General features: G+C 50.4%; 1 protein-coding gene across 2 annotated transcripts in view; it reads right to left on the bottom strand.

The window, feature by feature from the left end:
• Positions 1 to 24,248, bottom strand: part of tacr1a (tachykinin receptor 1a) — a 33,841-nt gene extending 9,593 nt beyond the window's left edge. For both annotated transcript variants that reach the window (XM_056601811.1, XM_056601810.1), the window contains exons 1-4: positions 23,357 to 24,248; positions 12,405 to 12,599; positions 2,191 to 2,341; positions 574 to 770 (exon numbers count right to left, since the gene is read on the bottom strand). In XM_056601811.1, the coding sequence (XP_056457786.1) occupies positions 574 to 770; positions 2,191 to 2,341; positions 12,405 to 12,599; positions 23,357 to 23,766 (953 nt within the window). In that variant the 5' untranslated portion in view covers positions 23,767 to 24,248. The remainder of the gene's footprint in view (positions 1 to 573; positions 771 to 2,190; positions 2,342 to 12,404; positions 12,600 to 23,356) is intronic.
• Between the last annotated feature and the right edge of the window lie 345 nt (positions 24,249 to 24,593).

Here is a 24,593-nt window from a genome sequence, read left to right as displayed (position 1 = left end):
CGCTGTCACACCTTGTGGCAACAGGACCCCGTTAAAGGTCACAGAGCCATCCGTCTCTCCTACCTGGAGGAGATCATGTATCACTGTGCATCCAGCTTCTCTCGGAGAAGGGAACATTGGATTTCCTGCAAACAGGTTGACTTGGTTCCACAAAGAGCCAGCAGAGCACTCAAGCACACAGCCAGTGTCTGGCCGGCTTCTAAACATAGTGTGTATACTGCTTTCTGCACATTGCTGCCAAATCACATCACGGTTAAACAGACGCAGAGGGTTTGGAGTCCGTCTGTCGGCGTGGCCGCCCGTCCTTCCGCCCATCTGTGTAATCTCCATATACCAAATACAAGCTCAGAACTGGCTTTTCGTTTCTTCTTCTTTTACTCTGGGATAGAGAGAACTGCAGTGCAACCGCCTGTAACCACGCCAACCGACGACCGTGTTTATGTGTGTGTGTGTGTGTGTGTGCATGTGTCAGTCCTTCCCTTCCACCCCTCCCACCTGTATGTCTCCGTCTGTTCAACCTTCTGTCTGGTGTCTGCCCTCCCCGTCTCTCTGCTGAGTGACAGGCGCACTGACCTGTCGTTGAGGCAGCAGTAGATGATGGGGTTGTACATAGTGGAGCTCATGGCCAGCCACAGCACGGCCAGGTACACCTGCTGGATGTAGGGCTGCTCAAACATCTCAGGGTGGAACTCGTGGAGCAGGAAGAAGACGTGGAAGGGCAGCCAGCAGATGGCAAAGGTGCACACCACCACGATCATCATCTTGACCACCTGGGACAGGATTCAGAAACAATTGAGTCAAAACTAGGTAACAGCTTAGTTGGTATAGTCATTCTGACAGTGGGGTACTGTTGCTAATGCGTGAGTCTGCCATCTCTGGAACCACTGGTGGTTAGTTCCACGCTGACGTCGTCACCCCAAACTCATTGTTTTTCGGTTCCCTGGTCGACTTATTTGTAATTTGCAGATTTGTGTTAATATGCCACACATGGCAAACCTGAACCTTCAGGGAAATCGGATTACAGATGTGATCAAATCAAAGCCTATTAGTGGAATCACCAACTGGAACGACTGCGGTAGAATATGCGTTGTGTTTTCAAAGTATCCCCCTGGCTTTAACCCCTTTCTGTGTGTTCAGGTGATCTTGTTTTAACCCTCTTCATGACGCCTGTTGAGACACAGGGCGACACAAACACACACCAACGAGCACAAGCATCGAGAAGCAGCAAAGCAACAGGAGGTGACATGAGGTGAGGATGGGTGAGGTGGTGGAGAATGGAGGACAGAGGAACACGGGAACACGAGCTGAACACAAATTAGACGATGGGCCAGAGACGACAGAGTAAGCAGGACAAGGAGAGACGGGGGAGACGGACGAGAGAGATGGATTACGAAATCTGGTGACATTTATACCTGTGATGATAAATCGGCGAAGAGGGGAAAAAAAGTGGTTGCGAATGTGAACATTTCTGCTTGTTTCTGATCGCGGCCTGGCTAATAAAGCCTGATGGGATGGTAATGTGATTACTGCTTGTGTGAATTGGTGACTTTCAGATGCAGCTGCAGCCCTCGAACAATGATGATCTTTTGTTGTTTTTTTGGAAGGATGCCCGAAAACAAGGAACATCTGCGGTTACTGGTTGTGTTTTTTGTTGTGTTTGTTATGTTAACAAGTGGATTCTAACGTAGTTATCCATGTAGAGTACCTCGTTACACCACTTCATTAGGAGGATACGCCGCCATTATACTCAAGTACTCAAGAATACTGTCTCCATTCTGGACATTTATGGAGTAAAATAGTTTCTTCCTTTCCCTCGTAAATTAGGTGAGGGTAAATATAAGCTAGGCGAGCGGTATATCTAGACCTAATCCTCACTTAGGGCGAGGCTTTCAAAACAATCTAAACAACATCCCCTTTGCAGAACCTCACCACAGAGTAAACGTCAGAGTGGAAGAGGCGCTGATGGAACATAAAGACTGAGCCCTTAGATTGGATTTGGATCTGATTGGGGTTATCGTCGCGCTCCGGGGAAATCAACTTATGGTGGCGGGCGGATAACACACTACGAGGGGAAACAGACTGAGAGGAGAGGAAAGAGAAGAGGCAGGCAAGAGAAAATAATCCCTGGTTCCCCGTGCGGACCCCCAGGGCGGCGAACCCCCAGGGCGGCGGAACCCCAGGGCGACGAACCTTGCGCTTGGCGATGAGTTGTTCCTTGTAGCGGTCGGAGGAGTCCCCCGGGATCTCGCTGGCCCACAGAGTCAGACCCACCTCCAGGTAGGCACAGCCCATCACCACCAGAGGCAGGAAGTAGATGAGGATGACCACACACACGTAGTACCTGGGGGCACAGGGTCAGGAGGTCAAGGACAGGAGGTCAGGGTCACGGCGTTAGGGTCACGAGGTCAGGGCGCTAGGGTCATGAGGTCAGGAAGTTAGGGTCACGAGGTTAGGGTCACGAGGTCAGGAAGTTAGGGTCATGAGGTCAGGGCGCTAGGGTCATGAGGTCAGGACGTTAGGGTCACAAGGTTAGGGTCACGAGGTCAGGAAGTTAGGGTCATGAGGTCAGGGCGCTAGGGTCATGAGGTCAGGACGTTAGGGTTAGAACGTTAGGGTCATGAGGTCAGGGTCAGGACGTTACGGTCACAAGGTCAGGAAGTTAGGGTCATAAGGTCAGGGCGTTAGGGTCATGAGGTCAGGACTTCAGGGTCATGACGTTAGGGTCATGAGGTCAGGGTTAGGACATTAGGTTCACGAGGTCAGGATGTTAGGGTCATAAGGTCAGGGCGTTAGGGTCACGAGGTCAGGGCGTTAGGGTCATAAGGTCATGACGTTAGGGTCATGAGGTCAGGGCCAGGATGTTAGGGTCATGAGGTCAGGTAAGGGGAGGGACAGAGAGAGGAGAGGTAGGGACAGGTACAGAGATGAGGTCAGCAGAGGGAAAGCGAGAGGAGAATGGAGAAGAGGAGAAAAAGCCCAATATTATCAGGTGCCAGCAAGGTGACCGCTGCCTTTCATTTTTATTATTAATTCCATTCCAGGTCCCACAAACACGTTTGTATTGTGCATCACAATACAAACGTGTGGTTAGGACGTTGAGGACACAGAGGCTGAGTAAGAGCTGGGGGCTTTCTGTCGCGTTTCAAGTTAGGGTACGTCATTTTTTTTTAGAAGCATTTTTGGTCATATTTGTTCTGTCACTTCCCTGACCCCTGAGCAATGGAATCAAATCAGCTGTGACAAGAAGGAGAAAACAAATCTGGTGTTTGTGGTGAGCGGCTTTGGAGGGAGGAGTTGGTTTGTTTCCTTTGGGTGCTTTCACAATCGAGTAACTCTGGCTGGTTCCTCCGGGTTGCTTACCCTTTAGCCCGCCCTCCTCCCTCTGTCACCTTTGTGTGCGTCCACTTTAGTGTGTGTAGTTTAGTTTGTGGTCATGATTTACTTTAAGGCCATCTGATGATTAGGAAACACACCATACTACCATCACTTAAGATAACAGAGATAAAACATGGAGGGATAAAGCATAAAGGATAAAATAGATAAAATGTGTAACTGCACATCCAAATAAAATACGTTAATGACACATACATTTAAATTCATACTCCAAAACGTAGTCCATCCGTACCAAAGTACAGATGTTTTATTTTCCTTCAGTGTCGTCCTGAATGACCACTCCTCTAACCAGGGGCTGACATGAGAACTCCGACACAGCAGAGTGAGAAGTTCCACAGTAGAGTAATGAATCAAGGTAGCGGCCAGAATCCGTCCGTTTAACCGTGATGGAGGACAACGTGTTTTTTTTTAAGTGTTTAAACTACTGACGCTTTCAGACCTGGGGGTTTAGGGATGGGGTTAGGGTTAGGATTAGGGTTAGGGTTAGGGTTAGGGTTAGGGTTTAGGGATGGGGTGAGAACGCTCAGCCCAACTGTCAGATTGATTCGAAGCCTGCTTGAAATGATGAATCGTGACAGTCTCTGTATTTATCGAATGATTCGCTCCCCACGATCACAGCACAGTGGTAATGCTAATGCATGTTCCTGTGTGTGCGTAGGTGTGTGTGTATCCCCAGTGTAACTTCACAGATCTTTCGTGGATCGTGTAATCCAATTTGAATGTCCGGTGACTTTTAACCCATACCATCTCCTGCAGGGCATGTATCTCTTTGCATTCACTGCAAAATGCTTTGTAAAATAAATGGTAGATCATAATAAATAATGCATTCAAATAGTGCATTCAATAAACCCATTCAGTGGGTTTGTGCACCATCCTATACGCGAACCACCCACCCTCTACCCGCGCAGCAGTGAAACAACGCCTCCTCCCTCTCTCTCTCTCTGGGCACAGTGTCCCGTGGAGCAGGCAGGGTCGTTTTGCTTGGCAATTAACTGCAATTATGCTAATCAGCCTAAACAGCTCAGCCGGGGGGCAGCGGTGGCTGCCACCGGGCGTCTCTCCTGCCTTTCATGGGGCAGACAATGGGCCACCTTGCAGCCCCTACCGCAGCGAGACCCGCCGCCAGGAGTTAGCCGCGCCGCAGCGCGAAGCCGTGTACCGTGAAGCTACACATGAGAAATGGAAAACCCACATTGGGTGTTGGTGAGCTTGTGTGTGTTGTGATGCACAATACAAACGTGTTTGTGGGACCTGGAATGGAATTAATAATAAAAATGAAAGGCAGCGGTCACCTTGCTGGCACCTGATAATATTGGGCTTTTTCTCCTCTTCTCCATTCTCCTCTCGCTTTCCCTCTGCTGAGCTCTCCTCTCTGTACCTGTCCCTACCTCTCCTCTCTGTACCTGTCCCTACCTCTCCTCTCTGTACCTGTCCCTACCTCTCCTCTCTGTACCTGTCCCTACCTCTCCTCTCTGTACCTGTCCCTACCTCTCCTCTCTGTACCTGTCCCTACCTCTCCTCTCTGTACCTGTCCCTACCTCTCCTCTCTGTACCTCCCCTCTCTCTCTCCCTCTCCTTACCTCCTCTCTCTCTCCCTCTCCTTACCTCCTCTCTCTCTCTCTCTCTCTCCTTACCTCCTCTCTCTCTCCCTCCCTCTCCTTACCTCCTCTCTCTCTCTCTCTCTCCTTACCTCCTCTCTCTCTCCCTCCCTCTCCTTACCTCCTCTCTCTCTCTCCCTCTCCTTACCTCCTCTCTCCCTCCCCTTACCTCCTCTCTCTCTCTCCCTCTCCTTACCTCTCTCTCTCTCCCTCTCCTTACCTCTCTCTCTCTCCCTCTCCTTACCTCTCTCTCTCTCCCTCTCCTTACCTCCTCTCTCTCTCTCCCTCTCCTTACCTCCTCTGTCTCTCTCTCTCCTTACCTCCTCCTCTCTCTCTCTCTCTCTCTCCTTACCTCCTCTCTCTCTCCCTCCCTCTCCTTACCTCCTCTCTCTCTCTCTCTCTCTCCTTACCTCCTCTCTCTCTCTCCCTCTCCTTACCTCCTCTCTCCCTCCCCTTACCTCCTCTCTCTCTCTCCCTCTCCTTACCTCTCTCTCTCTCCCTCTCCTTACCTCTCTCTCTCTCCCTCTCCTTACCTCTCTCTCTCTCCCTCTCCTTACCTCCTCTCTCTCTCTCTCTCTCCTTACCTCCTCCTCTCTCTCTCTCTCTCTCTCCTTACCTCCTCTCTCTCTCCCTCCCTCTCCTTACCTCCTCTCTCTCTCTCTCTCTCTCTCCTTACCTCCTCTCTCTCTCCCTCCCTCTCCTTACCTCCTCTCTCTCTCTCCCTCTCCTTACCTCCTCTCTCCCTCCCCTTACCTCCTCTCTCTCTCTCCCTCTCCTTACCTCCTCTCTCTCTCTCCCTCTCCTTACCTCTCTCTCTCTCCCTCTCCTTACCTCTCTCTCTCTCCCTCTCCTTACCTCCTCTCTCTCTCTCCCTCTCCTTACCTCCTCTCTCTCTCTCCCTCTCCTTACCTCCTCTCTCTCTCCCTCTCCTTACCTCCTCTCTCTCTCTCCCTCTCCTTACCTCCTCTCTCTCTCCCTCTCCTTACCATCTCTCTCTCTCTCTCTCTCTCTCTCCTTACCTCTCTCTCTCCCTCTCCTTACCTCCTCTCTCTCTCTCCCTCTCCTTACCTCCTCTCTCTCTCTCCCTCTCCTTACCTCCTCTCTCTCTCTCCTTACCTCCTCTCTCTCTCCCTCTCCTTACCATCTCTCTCTCTCTCTCTCTCTCTCCTTACCTCTCTCTCTCCCTCTCCTTACCTCCTCTCTCTCTCTCCCTCTCCTTACCTCCTCTCTCTCTCCCTCTCCTTACCTCTCTCTCTCTCCCTCTCCTTACCTCCTCTCTCTCTCCTTACCTCCTCTCTCTCTCTCCCTCTCCTTACCTCCTCTCTCTCTCTCCCTCTCCTTACCTCCTCTCTCTCTCCCTCTCCTTACCTCCTCTCTCTCTCTCTCTCTCTCTCCCTCTCCTTACCTCCTCTCTCTCTCTCCCTCTCCTTACCTCCTCTCTCTCTCCCTCTCCTTACCTCCTCTCTCTCTCTCCCTCTCCTTACCTCTCTCTCTCCCTCTCCTTACCTCTCTCTCTTTACCTATCCTTAACTCTCCTTCTCTCCTTACCTCAGCCCTCGTTTCTTCTCACCTCGATCATTCTCTAACTTCCTCTCCAGCCATGCCTTTATTCATTTGGCTCTCCGTTTCCTCCCTTCTCTCTCTGCTTAACATCTCAATTTTCCTCCTCCTCCCCGTCCTCACCTCCAGTCTCTTCCTCTTCTCCATCCTCCTCATTTTCTAGGCTCTAGTTTCCTCTCCTAACCTGCATTCCCTCATTCTGTCTCTTATTTAATCTCCTATTATTCTCCTCTCATCTCTTCTCCTCTCCTCTCCCTCCCTTTCAACTCCTCTCCTCACCTCTCATTTCCTCTGTCCTCCTCTCTCGTCTCCTCTATATCCCTCTTCTCTCATCTCCTCTCCTCCCGCTGTGTGTCCTCTAGCTCTCCTTCCCTCCGGTCTGATCTCTTGATTTCCCCTCTTCCTCCGTACGAGAGGAACACAGTTCACGATGAAGACCTTGAAAGAACCACTCTATCCGGCTACTCTAAAACATCCACTACCAATATAAGTTGTCAAAAATGATCAACTTTGTTATCCCGATTCTGGAGGAGAGCACTTAGCTGGAGTGTGCACCGGCGAAAACATGTAACGTATATCACAAAGTGCAAGGCTTCAATACAGAGTTTGTGAGCCCTTCCCCTAAATAGTCTTGGGCAGAAACGGCAAAACAAAGTACTTCTGACAAAGTAGAAGTACTTTGTCAGAAGTACTTCCCCCCCCCCCCAAGAACCCAGAAAGAAATCCATTCTGACAATATTGACGTTGGCTCTCATCCACTCGTGACACAAATATGAAAGGGAGCCATTGGAACACAGAGAAGGGGATATATACATGAGTAATCCGCCTGGCAGGTTAGCTATACTCCTTTTGTGTGGAACGTCTTGTGTTTGTGGTGTGCTTGCGTCTGTATTTTTACTTCCTTGCAGGGTTTGAGCTGAGAGGTGTGATCTCCACAGTGTGTTAGAATGGAAATAGTTTGCGGGGCGTTGATGCCGCTACAGAGAATCTGTCGCTGCCTTGGTCTCTCTCTGTTCTCTCCGCTCCTCCGTCTCTGCCTCTCTGCCTTAACGCCTGGGAGCGCAGCCTCCCGCGTTCTCTGAGCTGTCAGACGTGTGTGAAATTGGCTGTCACAGCTCACTAATAGGTTAGCCTTTCTCAGCGCACAGCGATGATAGAGCGATGATGACCCCAACGCACGCGGGGAACAGGTACCCCTCGTTTGTAATTCATTAGGATTTCCTCTGTCGACTCTTCTCTCCGTTCCCACAGATGGAGGTGAGGGATGATGACAGGTGACGGGGGCTTGCGTGTTGTAATACTTTTGGATCCTTTTTCCCCGGAGGGACCTCCTCCACCGCCCTCACCTCAGTCCTTGTCTCTAACACATCGGTCAGCCCCTCCCCTCAAACCCCTTCCTTGTCAACTCTGTCACCCCAACCCCTGTTCACCTCCACCCCCCCCTCTCCTCAATCCTGGTCTCTAACACCTCGGTCATCGCCTCCACCCCTCACCTCCATCCTCGTACACCTCGGACACCTCCATCACTCTCCCCTCCATCCCCTCCAAAGCCCCCCTCCATCACTCTCCCCTCCATCCCCTCCAAAGCCCCCCTCTGTCAGCTCTCAGTCTGATCGTCTGAATCATCTCCCTTGCTTGCTGTCCTGCGCCGGTTTCTTCCCTGGTGTAAAGCTGAGCTCGGCGGTGGCTGGCACCCTGCTAGGGTAGTGGCGGCCAGGGACTGTGTTCTGAGGATGGGGGACGCAGTGGACCGCCCAGAGAGGGAAAAGCTTCTGTCTCCTCCTGACACACCACAGGCTGGCCGCGCTGCACATAGTGGACGAAGCAGCATGGAATGAACACGCAGCACGGGACACTGCGCTAGGGGAGGACACACACACACACACACACACACACACACACCCACACACACACACACACACACTCACACTCACACACACACACACACACACACACACACACACACACACACACTATCGCTCTACACACACACAACATCCTCCACACAAATACACACACACACTCTCCGCGCACGCAAAACACCCTCGACACACACACGTACATGCACACAACATCCTCCACACACACACACACGCACACACACACACACACACACACACACACACACACACACACACACACACACACACACAGAACATCCTACACACACACACACACACACACACACTCAGTCATTCCTACACACGCACACAAACACTCAACAATTATTCAGTCACACCCTGACGGTTTAAGTAAAAGGATTTGTCTTCAAGGAATATATTCCTTAAACTGTCTGAGCTTGCTCTAAAGTTGGCCAGCGAATCCAAAACACAGGGTTGGGTTCAATCGAGTTCAGCTACACTATTATATGGAAATCCCACAACAGACACAGACACGCACTCCTTGAGTAGCGAGCCGAGTGCTTCTGGGGAGCAATCAGACGTCCCGGGTGAGCCGCTGGTGGGACTTAACACTGTTAAATCAATGAGCTGCTGTAGTCTTCCACCTGCCTTAACACACACCGCACCTCCCCATCTGGACTCGACAGGGCCCTGCTTGGGCTCTAAGTCAAACACATCAGTGTGAGCGTCAGAGACCATATTCTGTCCTTGCTCATGGACCATAAAGTTCGCCCCGTAACCTGGCGACAGCAGCCCAGTCAGCACGTCACGGCGTTATCTAAATGTGAGGTAGGAGGGTATCACTATCACAAAGTCCCCGTCAATGGTGTGTGTGTGTGTGTGTGTGTGTGTGTGTGTGTGGCCACGAAAGTGATCGCATTGGCACAGTTAGGTTTGTTCCTTGTATTTATAACCTCCTCTGAGACCTTGCTCCCACAGATTCCTCCGGCTGGAGTTATGGGGTCACGGGTGTCGAGGGGGGCGTCGTCTGACCAGCACCAGGGGCGTGTGCCGGACGGACAGATGGCGCCTGATCATATGTGTCAATCAAAGAAGGGGTGGGGGGGGTAAGCTGGTAGGGGGAGGAGTCAGGTACCTTGATTGGTTCCATTAGAACAGGTGATGGCTGCAACCTTGCCCGATCCCCAGGTCCGATCCCCCCCAAGGGGAATAGTAAACTTTGTTTTGCGATGCTAATTTGGTGGACGGGGGAAGGAGTTGGAGGCGGTGGGGAGGGCAATATCCTGTCTGGCAGGGTGGGTAGACACAGGTTTGATGAGGGGGGGAGATGAACAGCGAGAGAGTCGTGATTGGATCTATGTTGTTCCTTCTGTTGTTGTGCGTAGGAATGTGCGTGTTTTGTATATTTACGATTGTGTGTGTGTGTCTTGTATACCCCAGTACGTGTTCTCGGTGCTCTGCAACGGTTGCTTAGCGATCATAAAAGAGACGCATCGTGTGTGTGTGTGTGTGTGTGTGTGTGTTTATGTGTTTATGTGTGCGTCTCCTGTGTTATCCCCGCCCCAGCAGATAGAGCCACTTAGCAGGTGTGTGGGCCCAACAGGGGGTCTCTGCGTGCCTCGTGGCCCGCAGCATCGCATCGCTCCGCCGGGGGCTCATCTCCTGTCTTCACTCTGCCAGGACGTCCCCCCTGCTGGGACGGGGAGCCACGCTGGAAGAGCTTCTGTCACGCAGAGACGCGGCGACAGAGATCTCTGTGGTTGGGTTTTTGTATTCTCATGAACCCAATTTTAGATGATCATATAAAGTCTGCTGGTGGATGAGCTCCAGTCTGTTTGAACGGGGCGTTTTACTTTGTTTTGAGCTTTTCATGTTTGGGGAATGGCTCATTAGCATCCCCCGGGTGGTAAGGTACGACCTTGTGAAGGTGAACTGGCGTGGGAGCACGTTTGTCTCTAGGGAGGCTAGGAGAGTGAAAGTAGAGCTGTTTGATCATTGTGTGGCTGACCCACCTGACCCTGTTGATAGAAGTCTGTGGTCCTTGGTAGCTTCATTGATCTCTGGAGTGGATTATTAGATGCATTTCTTATAATTTAAAAAATATGGCTAAATATACAACATAAATGTAACATCGACGCTACGCATAAGCATGTATGTCGTTGCCATGGCTGATCAAACTGAAAACAATGACGGAATACCATTTAAGTCTGAATCTCCATTCACTGCCTGTCTGCATTGAAGGAGGACAGGAAGGCTTAATTGAGGAGCTCAAAGTGGAAGGAAATGGGCATGTTTGGCTCCAACGACTTCCATGCAAATAGAGTCTTTCTGCAAAGCGTCTGGCGGCCATTAGGGAAATGAAAATTAAATCTTCTTAAGGTGCGTCCATGTTGCCTTTCCTTTTAACCCCGCGGAGGATGATAAAGCTTATGTTGAGCTAGGCGGAACAGATGCTATGCCTGCGTTCTGACTGAAGCACTGTTTATATCTTAGAGGGACCCTCAAGGTTACTTCCTCTCTCTAAAGGCATCCATTCCGTAGCCAGTGTTTAGAAATGAACTTGAAGAAGGCATTAGAGGAAACATTCTCTGTGTTGCCTTTGCCTTTGTTTGCCCTTACTAGAGAGGAAAAGCGTGGGATTTATGGCGTTTGGCTGCTGGCAGGAAAAACTAAATGCAGCGATTCGTTTTGAATCCAGGGAAGACTCACTTTTTGATCAAGGGCAATAACTCTAAAGCTTAGAACCACAGACTCCGAGCTCCTGGCTAGTCGTTTTTCCTGATGCCCCTCCACCGGCACTGGTCTGATAAACAGTGAACGCTTTCTTTGGATCCCATGAGAGGAGTTTGTCATCATATTTTATTTTTTGTACAAACCCATCATTATAGAGGCTGTTTACTGCAGGTGGCACCGGACTGAGCGGGCCCATGGACATTTATTGCAAGAAAGTACTTCAAAGCCACGATTCTTTCATGGCCGAACCAAGATAAAAATAGAGATCCTCCTCTGAAGGATGACGCTTAAGATTGACTGGCCGGGGAGTCCACACCGGTGCTTGCATCAATGGATCTGCATCCTGACATGTTGTTACAACTTTGAAGAGTTGCGAATAAGCCATGGTGGTAACTTACGCACAGAGGCGCTTCCCCCGCACCTCAATGCTTTCTTTAAAACCGATAAATCTGTGCTCTTGTGTTCCCAATCCGTGCGCACGGTTTCCTAAATCCGTTCCCTCTGGTTTGTTATTTTCTACACAGCAGGGATTCCCCATGAAGTATTGTAAAGACAAACAACTATCTGATTCAGATCTTTACAGTATGAATGACTGAATGTAGTGTTTATCTTTAGATAGAGTAGCTGCATCACAAAAAGCAGCTGCAACCACTGTTTCCCAACGGTGTCCGTAAACTCAACCGAGAGTATATAACTTTGTTTTTTCAACTACATATTATTTCTATATTCATACTGTATAGACGTCGGTCTGATTCAGATATTCGTTCGCCGTCCCAATGCTTCATGGGGGAACAGGAACGGTTTTATATAAAACGGGCGCACAGTCTGCGAATCCAAGAGAGGGGATTTACACATCAAGGTTTCTTTTCTATCATGGGACCCCAGAGGGGCTCCGTATAAGTGTACACTTCAAACCATCAAAAAAATATAAATATATTGTTAGAAGAAGAAATTTAGAATTGCAGATTTTCAGCCGTAAATGGTCTCGAAAGAAAGGCTCAGAAGTCATACTGCCGTTGGACCTTCGTCTCTTCAGAAGGAACCACCGCGGTGCTGTGCCTCAAATTCAAAACAACACCTCGACTCCTTCCCACTCACGCTCCTCTCCAGTCGCCCCCAACGCAAACCCTATCCTTCCCGCCCACCTTCCCTCCCAAGGCAATTAACAGCCTGCGTGTGACGCGTCACCTCGCCAGCGAGAGGGTTCAAGGAGCAGCCGGGAAGAGAGCGAGAACGAGGCAGGCGGGACACGGCTCACATCTTTTTGAAGTCGCAGAGCTTGTACTCGGGCCAGTCGATGTAGCAGACCACTCGTCCGGGGAGGGCGATGGTGTTGGAGTAGTAGTACTGAGGGAAGGCCAGCAACAGGGCCAGCACCCAGATCACCCCCACCACCACCTTGGTCTCTGTGGCTGACATCCTCTGCTGCAGAGGGTGGATGATGGCCATGTACCTGCGGAGGACAGCGCACAGAGGTTAGCGACGGAACATAAAGACCTGAAGGGCCGGACCAGCCGTGCGTTTAACCCCGCTTTGGAACCTATTGCACGGCGGACCTCGGCTGTGGTCCAAGAAAAGCTTTTCGGTGCCGTTTGGAGGGCTGGGTGTTACGGGGTCTGGTCCAGAGTGGGCCTGTGAAGCCCTTTGAGACTGCAGCTGCGATGAAACGCTATCAGAATAGAATTGACTTGATCATTGACATGCAGACACATATGCCGAAGGCTCACTTGTCGCTCCAAGGCGCTTTTTGTCATCTGCGTCGATAAATGAAGCTTAGGGCAAAAAGATACACGTTTCCTGAGAATAAACTTTTTCATGACTAGTTCTTTGGAAATACACTTCTTCAGTTCATCACCTTCTCCATCCCTGTAAGGGAAGAAATAAAAAATACATTTTCTGAACTTAATTTTCATGAAAATGAAATGTGAAGGGGTCTGTTATGAATGATACTTATGATGCCGCGCTCTTGCTCACCCACATCCTCGGTCTTCCTCACCATATTCATGCGAACATTCACAGCAGTAACACTTTAATACATTGTCCTCTTTTTATTTGTCTTCTTTGCCTCCCACTCAGAAGTTTGCTTCATTTGCTTTCAGAGGAGGAAGAGCCTCCAGTCTGCCACAGCGGTCGTTTGGTTTGGGGCTTTGGTATTCACACCACGGCTGCGTTTCTATCGTGACAATGCTTTTCAAATAGGTGGAAAGAAATCGGTCAAATTTCGGCGTACCACTGACAAAATTCAACAGTACATCGGGAACATCCTAATTAGGTAATGATGTTGTCAAACAATTTTAGGAAGGCATGGGAAGGTTTCTTAATTGATGCAGGCTGTCCCACAAGGACCAACGTAAGCGGCCTGCAGTGTCTCTGAAACAAACAAGATATATGGCATAATAAAATTGTCAAACACCTTGTTTATTTGACAGGTTTCTTTCTACGAGTTATTTTATGCCAAAGTTTTATAGAGAAAAGTGACTTTGACATCGCTCCCCATAGTAAACACACTGAATACGACAAACAGAGGATGTTGGGAAATGGAAAATAGAGAAAATAATCGTAGTAATCTTACTGCGGTGTTGGATGTTATTTTATAAAAAGGCAAAGCGTGATACTTTGCTGAATGGTCTGCACTCTTTTATTCCAGACACTTCATGTTGCCTTTGAAACAACCGTCGCTGTTTATTGGACCCATTAATTATATCAAACGCTATTGAAGACTCGATTAAAAGTGTTCCGTGCTCCGTCACTGTCCTGGCTCGGGTCTAATCTATCTTCACTCCAGAGAGCCGGTGGGGAGAAAGCCAGCATCCGTGCTCACCATGATTAGCCTGACCAGTGAGCTATAACAGAGGGGGTCCACCTGCAGTCCTTCTCTCTTCTACCACTTTAGGTTTGGAGTCCATTTGAGATCTGGTAGGGGTTGCTTGGGGAGTTTACTGTTTTAAGTTGATCTGGCTAGTTCATGCCTTGTTTTGTTGCCAGATCTCCTCTTTCATCCGTGGTGTTAGGGATAAGGTTAGGGTTATTAACCATGAACACATTTCCCTTCGTTCATGCGGGTCGTAACAGTCGCCCTGTAACTATTGGGCAAGGTTTAACGGAACTCAGCCTCAACTTAATAGTGGTCTGTAGTGATTGTCTGCACCCATACTCCACAGGGGAACGTGAACGGACAGCCTCATAGTCAATATGATCTATTAAGCCACCCATTCTCCCCTCAGTGCCTCAATTAATTATCTTCTAATCTAAACGGTCAATTAGTTCTTGTCAGTTAAGAGATGAGGAACTCCGATGGTCAGGTGTCACTGCCACGTCAGAACCAGACCTTCTATTGGACGGCAACAAACAAGCCGTCTTAAAATCCTTGATTATTTTGTCAATCACGGCCAGTGATTGATGGCCAAGATACATACCCATAGGGCACTGCAATTCGTGGGTGCTGCACTGCACGGCTGGTTTAATCAAACAATGCAATTACAATTTACACTTGACTTCTTTTAGATTATCCTTCAAAGGATAAATCACACCAGTATTCAATGCAGAGCTCATTCAAGCCTTACGTTTCTCTCTCTCTCTCTCTCTCTCTCTCTCTCTCTCTCTCCTCTCTCTCTCTCCTCTCTCTCTCTCTCTCTCTCTCTATCGCTCTCTCTCTATCGCTCTCCCTCTCCTCTTTCTCCTCTCTCTCTATCTCTCTCTCTCTCTCTCTCTCTCTCTCTCTCTCTCTCTCTCTCTCTCTCTCTCTCTCTCTCTCTTTCTGTCTCTCTCTCTCTCTCTCTCTCTCTCTCTCTCTCTCTCTCTCTCTCTCTCTCTCTCTCTCTCTGTCTCTCTCCATCTCTCTCTCTCTCTCTCCTCTCTCTCTCTCTCTCTCTCTCTCTCTCTCTCTCTCTCTCTCTCTCTCTCTGTCTCTCTCCATCTCTCTCTCTCTCCCTCTCTCTCTGTCTCTCGCTCTCTCAACCGTACCACCTCAACATGGGAACCCCGCAATGTCCCCGGCTGTGATTGGCTGCGTGGTGCGTACGTATCCATCCTATTATCGGCCGTTATTGATGGGAGTTATTTCATTTCCAGGGGTGTTGCTCCGCTGCACTCCCCCCAAGTGCCTCCGCCCCTGGGAGACGTCCGCCGCACCCGCCCCCGCCTCCGCCCCCAGCTCCACCCCCTCTGCCCGACACCTCTCCCAGCAGGGGGCCGTCTTCAGAGCGGGGGTCAGGCGAGGGAAGCCCCCCCGTCCTCACAGAAGATGAAATTGATTGACCCTCAGATCCAACCGACAGCAGCTCGGCCTGCAGGGACGGACCGGGAAGAGCTCAGTGTCCAACCGCCGCGAGGGACTGTCGTCCTGAGGGACCGTCTCCATGGTGACCGTCGTCCTGAGGGACCGTCTCCATGGTGACCGTCATCCTAAGGGACCGTCTCCATGGTGACATCTCCCTGAGAGCCCATCTCCATGGTGACCGTCTCCATGGGGACCGTCTCCCTGAGGGGCTGTCTCCATGGTGACCATCTACCTGAGGGACCGTCTCCATGGGGACCGTCTACCTGAGGGGCCGTCTCCATGGTGACCGTCTCCCTTAAGGACCGTCTACCTGAGGGACCGTCTACCTGAGGGACCGTCTCCATGGTGACAGTCGTCCTGAGGGACCGTCTCCATTGGGACCGTCTCCATGGGGGCCGTCTCCATGGTGACCGTCTCCATGGTGACCGTCTCCCTGAGGGACCGACGTCCTGAGGGACCGTCTCCATGGTGACCGTCGTCCTGATGGACCGTCTCCATGGTGACCGTCTCCCTGAGAGCCCATCTCCATGGTGACCGTCTCCATGGGGGCCGTCTCCCTTAAGGACCGTCTACCTGAGGGACCGTCTCCATGGTGACCGTCTCCATGGTGACCGTCTCCATGGTGGCCGTCTCCCTGAGAGCCCCCCCAGCTGTGAGGCCCCGCCGGTGACGCCCCCCCCCGAGCCTCGCCCCGGCCCCCAGCTCCCTTTCTTTATCTCTCCTTCTTTTTTCCTCCAAATCACATTTGCGAGCCGGGTTCCAGTAATCGGATCGCGTGTTTCTCCATCGGCCTCAGGGGGAGCGAGCGCTGTGGCTCAACACGACAACTGCTCTCAAAATTGAAAATCCAAAGCAGCAGCGTTTAAAGGAAACCCTCCCTGATGAGGAACCTCTGAGAGATCTGTCGTACTATGACTAGTACTGTTACTAGTACTGTTACTAGTGCTGTTACTAGTACTGTTACTAGTACTGTTACTAGTGCTGTTACTAGTCCTGTTACTAGTGCTGTTACTAGTGCTGTTACTAGTGCTGTTACTAGTACTGCTACTAGTACTGTTACTAGTGCTGTTACTAGTACTGCTACTAGTACTGTTACTAGTGCTGTTACTAGTGCTGTTACTAGTACTGTTACTAGTGCTGTTACTAGTACTGTTACTAGTGCTGTTACTAGTACTGTTACTAGTGCTGTTACTAGTACTGTTACTAGTGCTGTTACTAGTACTGTTACTAGTACTGTTACTAGTGCTGTTACTAGTCCTGTTACTAGTGCTGTTACTAGTGCTGTTACTAGTGCTGTTACTAGTACTGCTACTAGTACTGTTACTAGTGCTGTTACTAGTGCTGTTACTAGTACTGTTACTAGTGCTGTTACTAGTACTGTTACTAGTGCTGTTACTAGTACTGTTACTAGTGCTGTTACTAGTACTGTTACTAGTGCTGTTACTAGTGCTGTTACTAGTACTGTTACTAGTGCTGTTACTAGTGCTGTTACTAGTACTGTTACTAGTACTGTTACTAGTACTGTTACTAGTGTTGTTACTAGTACTGTTACTAGTACTGTTACTAGTGCTGTTACTAGTGCTGTTACTAGTACTGTTACCAGTACTGTTACTAGTACTGTTACTAGTGTTGTTACTAGTACTGTTACTAGTGCTGTTACTAGTGCTGTTACTAGTGCTGTTACTAGTGCTGTTACTAGTACTGTTACTAGTGCTGTTACTAGTACTGTTACTAGTACTGTTACTAGTACTGTTACTAGTGCTGTTACTAGTGCTGTTACTAGTGCTGTTACTAGTACTGCTACTAGTGCTGTTACTAGTGCTGTTACTAGTACTGTTACTAGTACTGTTACTAGTGCTGTTACTAGTGCTGTTACTAGTGCTGTTACTAGTGCTGTTACTAGTGCTGTTACTAGTACTGCTACTAGTACTGTTACTAGTGCTGTTACTAGTGCTGTTACTAGTACTGTTACTAGTGCTGTTACTAGTACTGTTACTAGTGCTGTTACTAGTGCTGTTACTAGTGCTGTTACTAGTACTGTTACTAGTGCTGTTACTAGTGCTGTTACTAGTACTGTTACTAGTGCTGTTACTAGTGCTGTTACTAGTACTGTTACCAGTACTGTTACCAGTACTGTTACTAGTGTTGTTACTAGTACTGTTACTAGTACTGTTACTAGTGCTGTTACTAGTGCTGTTACTAGTACTGTTACCAGTACTGTTACTAGTACTGTTACTAGTGTTGTTACTAGTACTGTTACTAGTGCTGTTACTAGTGCTGTTACTAGTGCTGTTACTAGTGCTGTTACTAGTACTGTTACTAGTGCTGTTACTAGTACTGTTACTAGTACTGTTACTAGTACTGTTACTAGTGCTGTTACTAGTGCTGTTACTAGTGCTGTTACTAGTACTGCTACTAGTGCTGTTACTAGTGCTGTTACTAGTACTGTTACTAGTACTGTTACTAGTACTGTTACTAGTGCTGTTACTAGTGCTGTTACTAGTACTGTTACTAGTACTGTTACAAGTACCACCACTGGTTACTAGTTACTAGTAAAACCGCTGGTACCAAGTCTGCGGTAAATAAGGCCATGTTAGCTTGACGTGGATGGGGAGCTGTAGCTCGGAGTCCAGGGATCGTCAGTCCTAACCCGTCAGATTAACAACAACACACGGTTCACCTTTGACCCCTCCCCGTCACATCTGTCCCCGCTGCAGCGGCGATGACGCAGCTCTCCGTTAATGGACCCTCCTCAGCCCAACTCGTCTCATGACTCCCTTCATCAGTGGCTTTCAGGGGCCCTGGGCCTCGTGAAAGGGGCGGACACACTCGAGAACCACCAGCCCAGAGAGGAGAGGAGAGGAGAGGAGAGGAAAGGAGAGGAGGAGAGAAGGGGAGGGGAGATGAGAACAGAGGAGAGGATGAGAGAAGGGGAGAGGGGAGGAGGGGAGGGGAGAGGAGAGGAGGGGAGAGGAGAGGAGGAGAGAAGGGGAGAGGAGAGGAGGAGAGGAGAGGAGGGGAGAGGAGAGGAGAGGAGGAGAGAAGGGGAGGAGAGGAGAGGAGAGGAGAGGAGGAGGGGAGGGGAGGGGAGGGGAGAGGAGAGGAGAACAGAGGAGAGGGGGAGAGGAGAGGAGAGGAGAGGAGGGGAGAGGAGAGGAGAGGAGAGGAGAGGAGAGGAGAGGAGAGGAGAACAGAGAGGAGGACAGAGGGGAGGAGAGGAGGAGAGGAGGAGAGGAGAGGAGAACAGAGAGGAGGACAGAGGAGAGGAGAGGACGAGAGGAGAGGAGAGGAGAGGAGAAAAGAGGAGAGGAGAACAGAGGAGAGGGGGAGAGGAGAGGAGAGGAGAGGAGAGGAGAGGAGAGGAGAGGAGAGGAGAGGAGAGGAGGGGAGGAGAGGAGGGGATAGTAGAGAAAGGAGAAAACCCCACTAGTTGCCATTAGAATAAAGTACCAGAGTTTGTGTCAGTGGTGCGAAACCTCCCAGGTCTTTTTATAGAGCTGCTCCCTGTGAGCTGTGAGGGCGGAACGTCGTCTCCTTCCCGTCCTCGTCTTCCAGGAGGATCACGAGGACAAGAGGGTGCTAAGGTGACTGGAGAGGCATCTGCTGCTGGGGTCCTGAACCCAGCGGGGGGGCTGCTGCTTTCGGAACCCCCCCCCCCCCCCCCCCCCACAGGGGGCAGATAGACCTGAGGGAGGGGGGGGGGGGCTCTTGCACTTGATTCGACGGACGCTGTGTGAGTGTGTGTGTGTGTGTGTGTGTGTGCTTGTGCGTGTGTGTGTGCGTCTGTGTGAGAAATCAATCCTCTGAATGGAGGACAGAGGGTCCTGGTGAGGCTTTCAGCTGTCCGTCCCCCCCCCCCCCCCCCCTTCACCACCACCACCACCACCTGTCAGCCTCATGATTGTCTGTCACCAGGCAGGATCGCTCGGGTGCTGGGAGGCTGGGAGGGACGCGAGAGGTCCGCAGGGACAGAAGGAGAGGGAGAGAGGGAGAGGGAGGAGAAGGAGAGGGAGGAGAAGGAGAGGGAGGAGAAGGAGAGGGGGAGAGGGAGAGAGGGAGGAGGAGGAAAGGGAGAGGGGGAGAGGGAGGAGAAGAAGGGGGAGAGGGAGGAGAAGGAGAGGGAGAGGGTGAGAGGGAGAGGGAGGAGAAGGAAGGAGGAGAAGGAGAGGGAGAGGGAGGCGAAGGAGGAGAGGGAGAAGTGGTGGGCGCCAAGACGCAGAACTGGCCTCCAGCCAGAGCCGTGAGACCTATGTGTGTGTGAGGAGCCATTGATAAGCCCCTCCCTCTGCCATGCCCACACGGCCGGCAGCGGCTGGGCTTCACTCCAACCGATCCGCTGCGTTGCAAGAGGAGGGGTAGCGATTGAGTCCTCAGCTCCTCATATCCATTAGCAAGTCGTCGTGGAGGACAGAGAGGAGGACAGAGGAGAGGAGAGGAGGAGAGGAGAGGAGAGGAGGAGATTGGAGAGGAGAGGAGGACAGCGATTGAGTCCTCAGCTCCTCATATCCATTAGCAAGTCGTCGTCGTCCCCCCCCCCCTCCCCCCAGTCCTCGTCTTCTCGAAAGCTGCCATTGTCATTTCACCCCTAGACAAGACATTACCGCGTGACGCAGAGTCGGGCCTGAGACGCGGGCTTCATGCCGGTGAATGAGTGATTGCTCCCCCCCCGCCCTCCACCCCCCCTCCCCTGATGGGAGGCGCAGATTAGGGGGAACGTGACGTGCGATGGCGGCAGCGCCACCGAAGCCTTCCAGGAGACGGACGGCTGACGCAGGCCCTGTCAGCTCAGAGACACGCGGCGTGTCGCTCCGTTCAGATCTTAGCTCTGGGCAACGTTACACACGGTGAACGGCACAGCTTCACAGCAGGACGTGAAAGTGCAGGATGGTAAACGGGCTGCATTTATACAGCGCTCTTCTACCCGGTGGCCACTCGAAGCGGTTTACAATATTGCCTAAAAGTCACCCATTCATGAACACATTCACACAAGGACGCAGCCACCCACACAGGGTGAAGCCCAGCTCGTCGGGAGCAGTCAGGGTGAGGCGTCTTGCTCAGGGGCCGGGGATCGAACTCAGCAACCGTGCAGTTACCAACAGACCCGCTCTACCGCCTGAGACACATGCACGCCCCCCGTTTGCAACACATTGTTCCGTAGCAGTAGAGAGATGGGCGGCCCACTGGAACCCCTATAAGTCATCTCTGTGACATGTGTTTTGTCCTGTCGGTACCACCCTGGGTGCTCCTCCAACGTCTACAATGATAATACCTCGTTAAGGTATTGGCCTCATAAAGAAATATCTCGGAGAGAAGTTTCTCATGGGATTGATTGAGTCTGCGTGGGCTCTGGTGGGGCAGTCCTCTGAGCCGGTGCATGACGTCCTGTCCTGGGAGAGGTGGTATGTAAAGACCTGACCGCAGACACGCAGCCACAAAACCAAACCAGCGTCACATTTTCCTGCGGTCTCCCCCATGGCTCAGAGGAGTGTTCGTAGTTCTGCCTGTAACAGCGGTTAAACATTATTTCATGATGCGACGCGCATCGCATTCAGCGCCATAAAACAGAATGTATTTCCAGTTCGATCATCGCTGACAGACATGCGGTCCCGCAGTGTCACTAAAGGACATCCAGGGCTGATTCAGGGCTCCATCCATCACACATGATCCATATCGCTCTCCTCCCATCGCCTTTATGACGAGTTTCTCATCTCCCCATCGCACTGCCGGGACTCTGCGATGAAAGGCTTGGTGGGGAGCGCACGTCTCATTAGGATGATATTGTATTATAGAAGATAGTCTTATCTGCAGCCGGGGGGGGGGGGGGGGGGGGGCGTCATGCCATTGTTCTGAGCCATGTGCACACTGCGCCACTGACAGCATAATTTACCAACTGTGGGGGGGGGGGGGGGGGGGAGAGAGAGGGTATAAATGTGTGTGTGTGAGTGAGAGTAAAAATGTGTGTGTGTGAGAGTATCAATTTGTGTGTGAGAGAGTATAAATGTGTCTGTGTGTGTGTGTGTGTGTATGCCAGAGAAAGTGTGTGTGTTTGTGCAAGAGAGCGAGAGTGGTGAGTGTGTGTGTGTGTGTGTGTGCGAGAGAGTGTGTGTGTGTGTGTGTGTGTGTGTGTGTGTGTGTGTGTGTGAGAGGGAGAGTGTGTGTGTGTGTGTGTGTGTGTGTGTGTGTGTGTGTGTGTGTGTGTGTGTGTGTGTGTGTGTGTGTGTGTGTGTGTGTGCGAGAGAGTGTGTGGGTTTGCGTAGGAGAAGGAGAGTGGTGAGTGTGTCTGATGTGAACAGACCTTCCCCCGTCGCCACCTGTTCCCCAAAGGTGAGCATTTAAAACAGCTCCCTCTGTCACCCTGGGAGGAAGATCCAGAGACGCAACCTGAGTCGACTACCCAGCATGCATGCTCCTCATGGCGCCTGAGGTAAGGTGAATAAACCTCAGGGACTTTAATAATGCAGGACTATTAGCATTGCCTTAGGAATTATGACACATCACTAATGAAGTGCACACACACACTCTCTCGCACATCTCAGACCTAAAAACACACACTCACACAATTCATCTTTCTGTCTCTCTAACATATACACACACGCACACATATAAATGATCACGCAACCACACATATTCCTGACACTTCACACAAAGACACATTATCTCTCACGCACACACACACACACACACACACACACGTAAACTATCACACAGACCCACACACACATACTCATATGCATCCACACACACGCGCACATATAAACCATCACGCAACCGCACACACACTCTGACACACCACACAAAAACACATTGTCTCTATCTCATACTCTTTCCCTTACACACGCACAAACACACACACACACGCACCCACACAAATACTCACAAGCACCCCGGGCACACACACACACATGCACACACACACACATACTCACACACACCCACACATGCACACACACACAGACACACAAAGATACTCACACGCACACACATACTCACACGCACCCACACGCAGGTCTCGAGGAAGAGGAGGGTGCTGAAGCATGTTAATAACCCCACCATAGCAGCAACCTACCTCAATAAATCTCAGAGTGATGAACAGAACTGAATAGGCCTTCACCTGTTCCATATTCATAGAGAACGACGCTTGGTCATACACATAAATAATAATAATTAATAACTATTGATTTATTGAGCGTGGACAGTTCCTCACCCCAAACTCTACACGGTGTTCGTGTTATTAAGATCTGTTTGGTGGCACAGTGACGGTTGATGAGAATACTTTATTAATCCCCGGAGAAATTAATTCTCTCACAATAGCTCTGCTCGAAATTCAAGACGGAAAAATAATAATCACACCAATATACAGGTACAACAACAGCTGTGTTCATCCGAACGTATTTTAAGTCATTGGTAATGTTTGAGGTGGGCTGGTCATAGTTTTATATCTGGTTTGATTGAATTCATCATTCTGCCTGTTGCAGCGTGTGGCGTTGACTGCGACTCGATGCAAAACACACACCAACTCTCCGTACGGTGAACCGGCCAGCACCCCATCACCGAATACAAATGTTTTGCCTGTATCGTATGTATGTATGTATGTATGTATGTGTGTATGTCAATTATGGCACCTATTGCACTCTGCCCATCCCTGGAAGGAGGGATCCCCCTTCTCAAGATTTCTTCCTTGCTAATAGGGAATTTCTTCTTGCCCTCTGGGGGGCTAGGGTCAGGGGGGGGGTCATAAATATGGGGCCTGTTGAGCCCTTTGAGACTGGACCTGTGATTAAGGGTTACCCTCACCCTAAACCAACAAATACAATTGAATTGATTGTAGCCTAATTGAATCGGATTAAACTGAACTGAACTGATTTGCATGTAATTTAAATTCATTGAATTTAATTGAACTGAATGTAATGTAATTGAACTGATCCACTTGCCTGTCCAGCGCTATGGCCGTCATGGAGTAGATGCTGGCGAACACGGCGGCCACGGGGAAGAAGTTGTGGAAGCGGCAGTAGACCAGCCCGTAGTACCAGTCGTTGTGCACCGCGTACGTGAAGTTGATGACCGTGTTGAAGGCCGACATTGACGCCTCGGCGAACGCCAGGTTCAGCAGGAAGTAGTTGGTGACGGTCCTCATGCGCTTGTGAGCCATGATGATCCACATGACTATGAGGTTGCCCACCACGGACACCAGGACGATGCAGGAGTAAGCCAGACCCCAGAGGACGATCCGCCACACCGGCTGGACGAACTGGTTCCCGTCCGCCGTGCCGTTGGTGTCCGAGGCGTTGGTCCAGTTGCGGTCCAGCAGCGGGACGTCCGTGGAGTCGTATAGGGAGTCCATGGCTGGGGACTAGGGATTGCGATCTGTAGAGTAGAGTCGAATGGAATCCTAAAGGAGCCTTACATTAAGGAGGCATACTAAACTTTCTTCAAGGACTTCTTACGCGACGGCAAAAAAATATCTAAATCCATTTTGTTCTCCAGAGTTACTTCAGGAATTCAATGAAGAGGAATTTCATTGAGGAATTTCAATCAAAGTACGTTGGGTTAAACTTTCCATTGTGCGCCAATGCCCGGAATCGGACCTGCTCTGGGGTCAGACGGTGCGACGGGACCCGGACGGTGCGGCGGGTCCCGGTGTCTCCGTGAAGTGACGGGGAGATGAAGCCTTCCAGTCTCAGCTTCTCCTCAGCTCCGCGCGTCTCCTCTGCGCGTCTCTGCCGCGCGCTCTCTGCTCCCAGCTCGGCGCCCCTCGACGGAGTCCGGCCACGCGCAGAACCCGAGCGCACACCCGCACAGAGCTGAGTTTGGAAAAGGAATGTTATGAATGATCGATCGTGGATCACGTGTTGGTGTATTAAAATGACCTTTAAGCAATGCAAGGAAATTACATTGATTATTTTTCCAAGAGCGCACAAGCAGAGTCACAGCAACAACTTATCGTTGCTGTTTTTAATATCCTAGACCAAGTGGTGTGGAACAATTGTTATAATAATGGTTTATACCTCATGTAAATCATAATAAGTTTCGTTTTGGGTAACTCAATGGTCCAATGAAAAAATGGAAGATCTTGGGTAACGTAGGGTCCAATCAAGTACGGACGAGTTGACCCGGTCAGTAGGCCCATTTGGACTCAATTTATCAACAATATGAATCGACCCAAAGCAA

The sequence above is a fragment of the Gadus chalcogrammus genome, chromosome 11 (assembly GCF_026213295.1).
Source record: "Gadus chalcogrammus isolate NIFS_2021 chromosome 11, NIFS_Gcha_1.0, whole genome shotgun sequence".
Classification (NCBI taxonomy): domain Eukaryota; kingdom Metazoa; phylum Chordata; class Actinopteri; order Gadiformes; family Gadidae; genus Gadus; species Gadus chalcogrammus.
The sequence above is the reverse complement of the archived record's forward strand: the minus strand, read 5'-3'. Positions and strand labels throughout refer to the sequence as shown.